The 12165-nt window shown below is 39.6% G+C and overlaps 1 protein-coding gene across 4 annotated transcripts in view; it reads right to left on the reverse strand.

Moving 5' to 3' along the window:
* Window positions 1–213: 213 nt before the first annotated feature.
* Window positions 214–12165, reverse strand: part of cep89 (centrosomal protein 89) — a 56084-nt gene continuing 44132 nt past the window's right edge. For all 4 annotated transcript variants that reach the window (XM_026175324.2, XM_026175308.2, XM_026175316.2 and 1 more), the window contains one exon: window positions 214–1137. In XM_026175324.2, the coding sequence (XP_026031109.2) occupies window positions 951–1137 (187 nt within the window). In that variant the 3' untranslated portion in view covers window positions 214–950. The remainder of the gene's footprint in view (window positions 1138–12165) is intronic.

Genomic DNA, 12165 nt, shown 5'->3' on the forward strand with positions numbered 1-12165 from the left:
TTGTTATATTTGCCAGTTTTGTTGATATTAGGCAGGAGAATCGTCAGATTTTTAAAACATAGTAACTAGTAAGGAAAAAGGATTATTCTAAATTTGGATTGACTGATCAGGATAGAATAATCCCTGAGGACTGCTCATGGATGGATGCCATCAAATGAAACATAGATGTGAGACGACAAGTGCGGCTTACCATGACTCAAGTCCAGCCATAAAGAAAAGAAATAACTTCTTTATTATTAACATGGTATCTGAAGGGTCAGTACATTGCTGTTTGTGTAATGAAAATACAACTGCAAGTCCAAAACAAGGTCTGTAAAAAGTCTGTAAATAACCGCGTATATATGCACAATTCTACATGAAAAAAAATTGTGCCCTTTTGTCGTTTTAATTTTGTGGGATTCAAACAGTGTCAGGAAAGCGTTTCTCATTCATTGTATAAAATGTAGACCCGCAAATACATGACAGTAAAAAATGCTGTTACTACATTTGTCCAGCAGATGGCAACCTTCGCTTAGCAACAAAAAAAGTAATAACCACAGAGTGCCACTTGCAACTCTTCACTATCCTGTATGGCACTATACTTTGCATGTTTTATAAAACCCTGAGAATAATAATTTAAAAAATACAAATATATGCTAAAATATACAAAAGTCATTCACTTCTAGAAATAAAAGTTATCCAAGATGCTTTTCTTTCCATCACTAGTGCCCAAGCCAAGTCTTCCTCACCAGCTTGACTGTGTTAAGTGAATACTGTTTCTGTCCATGTATTGCAAATATTTCCATCCACCAGACAGATTTCAGGTATCACTCAGATAGAACAACAAACTGACACAAAGGCAAGCTGCTGGATGTCTGCAGGCTGACATGATGACTATAACAAGTTGACAGTTATCTGAGCAGTCTATTTTGAGCAGACAGGCACACCTGCAGGTTATTGCTCTAGGTATTTCAGCAATAGAAATCCAGCCCATGCTTGTGCTGCTGCTGCTGGGAGGATGTAGTGATCTCATCTGGAGCATGAGCAGGCCAACTGTGGAGGTCCCCAGTGAGTTTGGAATCCAAAAGAGTCTCCCTCATCTGTTGGTTCTCCCTTGTTGCTGCCTCCCACACCACCTCCAGCTCTTCCTCTATCTCCCTGCAGGTGCGAAGAGAGGAGACAAGAAAATGAGTCAGACGATCCATTTGTCCATCATTCTACATATTTGATAAGTTACAGTATTGTGAAATAGCAATAAAGTTACACAATACCAACTGGACCTGTGTAAACTGAATTTACACCCCTTGGCAGCTAAAGTGGGCACACAGGTCTGATCACTCCCACCCCTGCTCAATCAAATCATCACCATTTTTAGAAACATGGATTTGGTTTACATTTGTCAGGAGCAGGAGGAATCTGAATTTTGTCAGAACACACCTAGATGATCTTCAGATTTTCATAGTTGAACTGTTTGGATGACAATGGTCAGGATTTTCTATGAGTCGTGTTGTGGCGAGTGCCGTACTTTATGCTGTTTCATGCTGGGGCAGCAGGTTGAGGATCGCAGATGCCAACAGACTCAATAAACCGATCAGTTACTGGCCAGTAACACTGTGGGGGTGGAGCTGGCGTCAGAGAAGCGGATGTTGTCCTTGATAAGGACAATGCTGGACAATACCTCCAACCCACTCCATGACGTACTGGCCAGTCACAGGAGCACAGTCAGTGAGAGACTGAGATTAGTCAAATGCACCACTGAATGACACAGGAAATCATTCCTGCCTGAGGTCATCTCTCTGTACAGTTCCTCTATCTAAAGCCCAAGTACACACTGCAATCGTTGCACACCATTAATATCGCATCCTCTACAGCAATAATAAAAAGTCAAAATGATAAGAGGGGCACCTCAGTGTCAACTGTATACATTTAATTTTAGTATAATAGCATATAATAGTATAGTAGTGTAATATACTGGGAGATTTGTAATTAGAGCTTTTTTGCTATATTTTGTATTATTTTATTTAACTTAGTTAGGTACTGTTCTTAGTGTCATGGAGCGACTGTGACAACATAATGTCCTCCGGGATTAATAAAATATTCTGATTTTGAATGTTGGGCTGCTTTGCTCCTTTTGCTATGACTTTCCGTAACTTTAAGGCACGAAAAGAAAAAGCACGCTCTCCAATTGTCTTTTTTCTGTCTCTAGGAACCTTTAGAAGGCCAGAGTGCTGAGATCGTAGAGCACGGGATGGAACGCAAAGGTGTAAAAGGTCGGAGAGGTATGAAGGTGCCAATCCATTTGAAGCCTTGTAGGTGAGCAGCAGGACCTTAAAATCTGCTCGAACCTGACAAGGTAGCCAATGAAGAGATCTCAGTACAGGGGTAATGTATTTCCCGGTTCTTGTTATAATGCGAGCAGCTGCATTTTGCACCATCTGTAGACCTCTAAAATTTTCTTTGGTAGCCCAGAAAGAAGAGCATTCATGGACAAGAACCTCTGCAGTGTCGCTTGACAAAACCTGTCTGATTTTGGCTATGTTCCTCAAATCATAAAAGGTGGTCTTTGTTATCTCTTTTACATGAGACTTGAAGGAGAGCACCACACGCCCAAGTTTTTTACCTTGTCCCTGCAATTTATGACATTGTCTCAATTTTCAAGATGAAATTTTGCAACAAGTGCTGAAATTTTTGTGGTCATTGAAGGCCATTGATGGTCACTCTTTTTTCTTCGTGTTAACTCTGGTAGCGACATTTTGAATGACATGCATTCTGTGTATGCTAAAGCCTGAATAAAGTCCACTATGGTAATCAAGTCTGAAACAAATAAGAGGATGGATGACCTATTCTAAATCGGACTGTGACAGGAATGGCTGAATTTTTTACATGTGTCTAAGAAGAATTAAACAGAAATGCATGATATTAGATGCCTGTATATTAAACAAGAGCTCAGAGTCTTTTCGGTTTTGAGCCTCTTTGCAAACACAAAGCTCAGACTAGAAGAGAGTTCAATACTATTTCTGTTGGAGGAAGGTGTAATTATGATTATTTCAGTTCTGGAGTCATTCAGCTTAAAAAAACAACAACCAGATTCAGAAAGAACTTTGAATCTCTGTGAGATCAGCACGAAATAAAGTCAAAAAGCATAAAAAACAGAAAGAATGTCAAACAGTTTTTCAGTTTTGCAGCATCAGTTTTCAATAAAATAATGGCTAATCAAGTGAAGTGGAGTTGGCATTAAAGCAAGAAACTGAAGAATGAAGGAAAATGTTTAAATACAGTGAATAATGGCACGTTTGTATATAATAATAAGCGAGGAAGGGGCTTTTCTTTTCGAAAACACTATCCAAAACAGACTGTAGGTTTCTACCGTAAACCTGTCATCACCATCGCAGATAATGGGGATGCAATGGCTGCGGCAACAGTCCTCTGCTGTCCTTACATCACTCTGGGTTGCTGGGAAGTGCATGCTTCATCTTCTTTCTCAATTATATCTAAAGCAGCACCAGAGGCATTGTATATTATGATTGAAAAAGAGAAGCACACATAGCACCCCATCAGAATGTAATAGAACAGAAATGTAGTTGTTGGTTTGGGTGAATTTCACAGTGCAGGCACTCCAAAATGAAGAGTATACTGTGCAAATAGGAGTATGCATTAAGATAGATTGAGAATGTGTGGAAAATCAGTGCTTTGTAATAGAAAGGTTAGCTAAAAAGGTATTGTTATAAATAAACATAAAGCAATACAAACTGCAGCTACTGAAAAGTTCATTAAGTTAAATGGACACCTCTCCATATTAGATAGAAAATGAAACATTACGATCTCTATAAACACAAGATTCACTGTGGGGCTTTTAGTCAAGAACTAATTGAAAAAATCCATCAGTCGTGTGTTTATGCATGTGTGTGTGAATGTATAAGCCTGAAGGTTAATGCCAGCAGTCATATCAGCAAGGGTTTAACATTCAGCTGATCACAACATTAACTGCTTACAATCCAAACAAACATGGGTATAATCTGAGGACTAAATGTCTTCCTGATCCATTAATGACAGCAACTGCAATCGATTGCACTGACAGTTTAAATAAGACTTTGATCCTTTTTAAAAATATATATTCTACACACGAATGCCCAATTATTTATTCATGTGAGTCTAGCCTGCCATCTGATGTGCATTCTTAATGTCAGCAACAAGCCAGCAGTCAAATTAGAAACGTTACACAAACAACAGGTGATGTATTTGGTATATTGAGAGTGATCCTGGATCTTTTCTAATGGAAAGAACTTATAGCAGGAAAAGAAAACCTGAGTTAAAAGATAACAAGATGTGAGTCAAATTTTCTGAACATGTAACAGATATTTTTTTTAAAACCCATAAAAACAAAAAAATACTAGTTGCTGACCAGATGCATTTTTCTGTTGCTATACAAATATACATTAACTAGAGCAAACGCTTTTTAAAGGCTCAATACTGCAGTGACTGAGCATCAGGCTTTACGGCACTATAACTCTCTTCCTTCTGCGATTCAGTAGCAAAAGTTTATAACCAGATTGACCTATGATGTGTTTAATAAACAGCCTCTGGTTGAACAGTCAGTTAATTAGACTGTGCTGATAATCAGGGGCTTTCGACAAACAAGCACGAGTGTTATAAACTTCATCACTTTCTGTGGCATCTGGCCGGACTTGGATTAGACATCACAAATCTCACAAGCACACAGAGAGCTACCTTCCTCAATTAGAGATTATAAATAAAACATAAAGCTTTTAAAATCAGTCTCCCTGAAGGCTTTAAATCGCATTGACCACAACACTTACCTCCATGTCAGTAGGGATTTTTTTTTTTTTTTTTTAGTTGGAGCAGACGAGCACTTCCTCATGAAATTAACTCACCAGGCACAATGCAGGAAAAAGTGGAGTGTTTCTAAATAAAGCAGCAATCACTCTGCTCGGCCAGGGTGTTATATTGCATTTAGATGATATGGGAATAACTGTCAGAGGGAGATGATTGTTGACGGCTCAGATGTGGCAACATTCACGCATTCAACACCGAAACAAAACCATAAAATTTGACTTTTCTGAAGTATTTTTCCAACTTTTAAACACTCAAAGTGAAGATGACTTGTTTGCCTCATTAGCTCAGTGTGAGATGTGGTGACATTTGAGTTTGGTCACAGCACGGGTACAAAATGAGCAGTGTCAGTCCAAAAATGTAGATGTGGTCTGCCTGTAGTGAGGAAAAAAAACCCATCTGAGTTCATTTCCCACTAACTGAGTTTGTTTTCTGTGCCCAGGGAAGTTACTCGGTTCAGCCTTTCATATGTAGCTGTCAGGCTTCTTAGAAGAACCTACTCTAAATTGTTCTGCCTAACCATGATGTGAACAACAAAAATAAATAACCTCAATATTTCTTTAGCTGTTGGTTTGCTCTACCAAGCAGGACAGCTGTTTATGATTTGATTGATTTAAGATAAGATACCTTTATTAGTCCCACAAGGGGAAATTTCATGTTAATGCTGCCGACCTATTGCACGCAATGGCGGCGCCATCTTACCCTCCGACCATACATACATTACACAAAAACATCACATGGGGAAGACAGGTCAGAGAGGTATAACAATGCAAAATGCACCACATGAGGAAAGATAAGGAGAAAAAAAAATAACTCCCCCCAGACTGAGCTTCAATAGGGAGATCAGTTTGAGAACAGAAAAAAAAACACCTCTGCACATAGCACATGAAAAAACTCTTAATACACCAAAGAAACACATGACAAGCAACAGGGGTGGGTAAAGGGTGAGAGACAGCCAATGTAGACAGTACATCCGGGCCTGCAGCATCGGAGGGGAATAAGCGTTGAAGGCGTTTGGAGGGGTGAGTGTACATCTGCATGTGTATATATATATATGTCTGTGTGCGTGTGTGTGTGTGTATGTGTCCAGATTCGATACAACATTTATTAAAGAAAATAAATACTGTCTTTATGAACCTTTACTTTCTTTAGATTTTGTTCATGTTATGCGATATTGTTGAAAATATGCACTTTAGATGCACCGATTAGACTCCTTTGTGCATTAGCTGTATTATGTTTAGATCTCTGTTTGAGCTTTAGGCAGGACTGTGGTGAAGCACTTTAACCTTAGCAAATGATCATAATTTGAAAAAAAAAAAGTCAAACTAATACAAAGCAACTCAAGGTCTGCATCAGCAAATGAGTCAGTGTGTCTGGTTAAAAGTTGTAAAGCAGGTGTGTATGGTCTCACGTTGTTTGTATCTTTTGCACTCTGAGACTTTTCCAGTTGATGCTGTGTCTGACTATACTGTGCACATGATGACAGTCTGACAACCTTAATTTGCTTGTGAGGACCATATAAGATGCAGCAAAGCTTCAGAAATAAGCCTAAGTAGAAGTTACTACTGGTACTCTGGGTTAGCTCCAAGTGTACATCAGAACATCTCTCTGAAGTCCACCACTGAATTCTGGTTGCCTTATGTTTACCTGTAAAAGACAGATCAATCTTTTGTCATTGTAACTGTTTTATCTAAGGAGCTTGTAGAGAAAAGTGTTTGGACTTCTATTCTAAGAAGTCCAGATGCTTTTCTTTACAAGCTCCTTAGACTACGATGACCTGGATGACTGACAACCTTCACAGACATAACTGTTTTATCATATAGTTTCCGTTCCAGCTCTCACTAGAGTGTCTTTGCATAATTAACACCTCAAGGATCTTATCTTATATCTGGTCTCATATTAGGCCTTTGATTAGCAACTCAATCAATTTTCTGCCTGAAACAAGCTCATTTAGCTATTCTCCCTTGAAGGCCACCCTCCCTTTAAGCCTGCTTTTTTCTGATAGGCTGCTCCTGACCAAAAAGAAGGTTTGAACTGTAAGTGGGTGGGGTTTCTGTGTTTCTGGGACATGGATATCTCTTTCACTGACAGACAAGAGTAGACCAAAACTGCTGAAACAGCACAACAGTTATAAAGTTATCTGCCTGTCTGATTGTGAGTGATGGAAAATTAAAAAAAGAAAGAAAGAAAGAAAAGAAAGTGCAATAGATCCCTTTAAATCTTGTTTCAGGCTTCTTCTTTCTTTTTTTTTTAATTCCCAGCTGTGTGAGTTTCCTACTGATTGGTGACTTCTTACTTCTAGATGACTACAGTTCTGGACAAATCTATGATCCTGGCGGTTCATCAAAAGCCTATATATTATAAAAGGCACACATAAAATTTTTATAATGACCAATTTTCCCTGCAATTTTAAAGGCAGGAAAAAAAACCCTCCAGACTGTAAATTTATCTTGAGAACATTAACTTGACTGTGAAGAAAAAAAATGATCTCATTCCTAATTAACAATGTTCCTCGGAGTGAATGACTTTTGCTAAAAAACACTTTGTCCTTTGCCTTCGGTGAGTAAAGACTCACACGTCTGCTAATTACCTCCAACCCAAACAGTTACCTGGGGCAACAGCTCTCACCGCTGCTTCCTATGAGGCTACTCACTACTCACACAGAATACAAAGATTAATCTTGGTGCTACAACAGATGGAAAATTCAATAGGAGTGTGTATGTTTGGTGGGATAGCTGCAGGAGCCAAAAGCCACACAGATGCAGTCTGACCTATTGTATTTAGCAAGGCTTAGCAGTAGCTCTGCCATCCCAGAAAACCTCCATTACAATAATAGCTTCAGTAAGCTGTCGCTATATCAGGATTTGGTCTGTTGCTCTGCAGCAGAACATCTCACTCCTTACCTCCCCCATCCTGTCTCAGTCAGCGAAGACACTAACATCATTCTGAGTTATTCTGAGCTTTTGGGGATCATAAGGCAAATAAGGCAGAAAGACAGCTACAGGGAAAAACACTAGCATCTCTCCTTAATTATGACTTTAAGCAAGTATTTTGTCCTTAACTAAAGAGAAGTTAGTCACAGCAATACAAATACATATTTACAAAATTTTACTCATCCAGATAGATATAAGTTTTAATTTTTCATTGATCATTAAAAATAAAATCAACCTATTATAACAAACACTGCAAACCAATTTAAAATTTACATTATTTTGTAACTGAAAACCAAAAAAAACCCTGAAGAAATGGCATCTTGGTGTTGAGTTGGGTTGGGTTGAGGTCTACAAAAGGTTATGGATTTTCTATGTCAGCTACATGTACAGTTTGGACTACAAAAGTATCACTGCTGTGTGTCAGTAACAGTCCTCTTTCACTTCATGCTTTAGGCTGGAAAACAAATTGCAAGGAAAAGAAACTAGATTTAACATAGGTTCCACCATAACAGCGGTCTCGAACTCCAGGCCTCGAGGGCCGGTGTCCTGCAGGTTTTAGATGTGTCCTTGATCCAACACAGCTGATTTAAATGGCTAATTTACCTCCTCAACATGTCTTAAAGTTCTCCAGAGGCCTGGTAATGAACTAATCATTTGAATCAGGTGTGTTGACCCAGGGTGAGATCTAAAATCTGCAGGACACCGGCCCTCGAGGCCTGCAGTTCAAGACCCCTGCTCTATAACGTTCAACCACCTGATGAGCCACTAAAAGCATAAACATCTTGGTCACTACATGATCCTCCTGAAATACACCACACCTTTGTGCCCAGAACCATGTAACTCAAGAGGAACAGAGAACCAGCTATTATCCCCTCTGGTCCTTTACTCTGCTGGATAAAGCAGATTCAGAACCACTCGTGAACCTGATAATTAACTACTGCTAAAAAATATGTTTATCCACATTCTTGGACATAGGCATTAATTATGCATGAGTCTCCAAGTGTGCACAACATTAACATAAAATAATGTCAGCAATTTACACTTCTCATTTTCCCACGACTGAAAACAGGAGAGATTAATGCTGCATCAGACAAAAAGTCGAACCGACTTTAGATTAGCTGTTGTAGTTCACCTGAACCTAAAGCTAAAACGATGCTTAAACTCAATTCAAAACGGAATCTATGGCCATTTTACAACATAGCATATGACAACAAACTCAGTGTAAACCCATTCTCAGGCAGTTCTTAATCTATTGCATCATTTCCAAACAATTATTCATCACTGAGCTCAAATCCACCCACTCAAAATCCTGAAAAACATGCTAAAAATATGTTTTATCAACAAACACCAAACAGTGAGAGCAGATTATGCATTCAGGTCTTAGCTAGAAGGCTGCAGAAAGAAATCAAACAAAAGCTGAAATGTTTGTTGGGAGGAAGCTAGCTCTATAAGGACTGCTCTTCTATGTTCTGCTTTTTTGTGGCTGGATATGGCGAAGACAGGACTGCATTTAGAGGGGAAAAAAGTGATCTGAAGACTCAAACCCCTCCTGAGCTCCTGGAAGTCTCAGGCAATGCAGCTTCCCTGGAGGCTACGCAGAACTCAGCATGCAGGCGGTAATCACAACTTATCAGCATCTCTGCTGCTGTATCATGGGCAGAATACAAAGCAGTGGATCAGAGAGAAACGAATGAAGCAGAGATAGATTTTCTTCTGTTCAGTTCTGAGAAGTTTGTCTTCACCCTAGTCAATTCTCATTTAAATCGTCTCGTAACGCTCAAATGGAGAAGAAGGTACTTCTGGTTTTTTAAATCACCAAGATTTTACTCACCATCAGCTATTGCCACAATAACACATTTTATTCTGTGCCACCATTTGGAGGTCAGTCATAGATTCATTCACATGCACTCTGATGACTGGGTAAAGCTGACTCAAGGGTATCTGCAGTTACTCAAAGGCAGTGGTGCAGCGGTTTGTGGTGTGGTAAAGCCAGTAGGTTAGTAATGTCTGTGGTAATGTGTACAATTTGTCATTAAGATGCCCTCAGGGCAGACCAGGACAGGATCTTCTAACAATCTGATTAGCTTGCTTTCATTTGATAGCAGCAGGCAGCTGGCTCAGAGACTGAGCTAAAAACAGACTAACAGGGGAATAAAGGGGAAGCGGTAGATTGTTTCAGGAGCATCAGAGTACAAAGACTCAGTGTTCACTGGGTGTCGTACTACAATAGTCTAAAAAGAACCAAGAATATACGATCAACTACTGTATACACGAAATATTTACTAAATACATAACGTAAAGTATGTGCTGACATGTTCTCAATCAAATAATATCATATTTACTGAAAATATATTGCTTCAGGCAGTATTCATGTGAATCCTGTTAAGAATCAGGTGCAGTTTTTCCACCCTAAGCAGTCCAGCGTCTGTGAGCACTGTGTACAACTGTGGGGTTGGTGGTAACGTTGGAAGAAATTGCTGATCCTGGGGAGGGAGGGAGGGCTAACTCATTTTATGTGAAGGGAGGATTTTAGAACAGAGCTGTGTGATCTGCTGTTTCCACCACTTTACAGAATGTCAGCATGTATGTCCTGAACCCAGTGATGAAAGAGAAAAATGCACTGTACACATACATACACTGGACAGAACACACAGATATACAATGACATAGGACACTGACGAGATGTTTTAAAAAAGTGATATTTAAAACCTTTTTTGGCTGCTTGTGTTTACAGCTTGCTGTGAAGTTGATACTATTTACTCTAGGTAGGGTAGGAGCGTGAGCAATTATCTTAGCAAAGAGATACAAACATCAGCAAAGGTATCAGCTTTAAATGGTCATATCAACAAAATCACTGTAATGTAAACATTTACTGTCTTACTTTATCTTCTGAGGGGAATAGTTTTGGCTCTAAATGCTTCATTATACTTGCAAGAGAGCTAATAATGGTGTCTGAGGGCCATGTGGCACTGAGCAGGCATCATAACGCGGGTCCACATGTTCTTAAACTACTGAGACCAAACTAAAATTAAAGATATATGGGGTCCAGAGAGTAATGGTAAATGGCCTTTATTTGTATAGCGCTTTTACTAGTCCCCCCAAAGCGCTTTACACACCCAGTCATCCACCCATTCACACACTGGTGGAGGCAAGCTACAGTTGTAGCCACAGCTGCCGTGGGGCAGACTGACAGAAGCGAGGCTGCCATATCGCGCCTGGTGTTGGCCATATTCTGGCCAACACCAGTAGGCGAAGTGTCTTGCCCAAGGACACAACGACCGAGACTGTCCGAGCTGGGGCTCGAACCGGCAACCTTCCGATTACAAGGCAAACTCCCAACTCTTGAACCACGATCGCCCAAGATGTGGCTGTAGGAATTGCCCAATGTGGATCTGTGGACAAGGAATGTCTCAGTTATGGGTAATGACTTTTTTTTTTTGAATGGAATACTTTTAATTGTGGACAGACCTACTGTCTGCACAAACATGCATGAGGAGACATGGCTGGCCCATAAAATTATGGCTACATTATGGAAGCAGAAGAGTCAACAGTGAGGTAATGAACCTAGCAGAATGAAGCCTGGTTACAACCGTTTATTGTCTTGAGTGGAAGAAGCACAGACAATTGAGTAATATAACTGGGTGTTCAATGCAGCGTCACCTATTCACATTGTAACATTATGTACACACCCCCAGAACAAAAAGCTATACAATAAATCAGTATTGCACTAAACAGTGTTTGCATCTTGCTCCATTTCCACACGTCAGTGTTTTTTCAGTGTACTGATAAGCCCTATTGCGACTTAAGAAATGATATTGCTTCTTTTCTTCAAATTTTCATGTGAATATTGTGTATGTCTGTGCTGTTATTCAGTGCTTTCTAATAAACGATTAAGATGTTTGATCTCGCACGACTGAGCGAATACAGATTTTGACTCGATTAATAACAGGGACACAGGGCCCGATGGGCGTCGTCACCACCTCACACACACACCGTCACTGCCTCTGCTCTTCGTGTTGCTGCCATTTCACAGATCGGGAGGGCTGACACACACACACACACACACACACACACACACACACACACACACCATGAAACTTTACCAAAAAAAGAAAATAAAGTGGTCTCTGACAACTCTATCAACATATAAAAAGAAATATTCTAAATACTTTTGGCATCTTCAGTTTAATAATTTAGGACTGAGTTAGGAGGAATATGTATTGAACAAAGAATTTCACAGTTGAGGAATAAACCTGTTGATGTAACTGCTAAATAAACTCAAAGAAAACCTTTCACATTTCTGTATGGCAATTCCTTCTTTTTTATAGCCTAGGCTACGTGAATACTTGAAAAACTTAAAAGTGATCTGTTTGCCTACACACGTCTTCTCCTTCTGCCTCTA

Source organism: Astatotilapia calliptera, chromosome 1 (genome assembly GCF_964374335.1).
Source record: "Astatotilapia calliptera chromosome 1, fAstCal68.1, whole genome shotgun sequence".
NCBI classification, from domain to species: Eukaryota; Metazoa; Chordata; class Actinopteri; order Cichliformes; family Cichlidae; genus Astatotilapia; species Astatotilapia calliptera.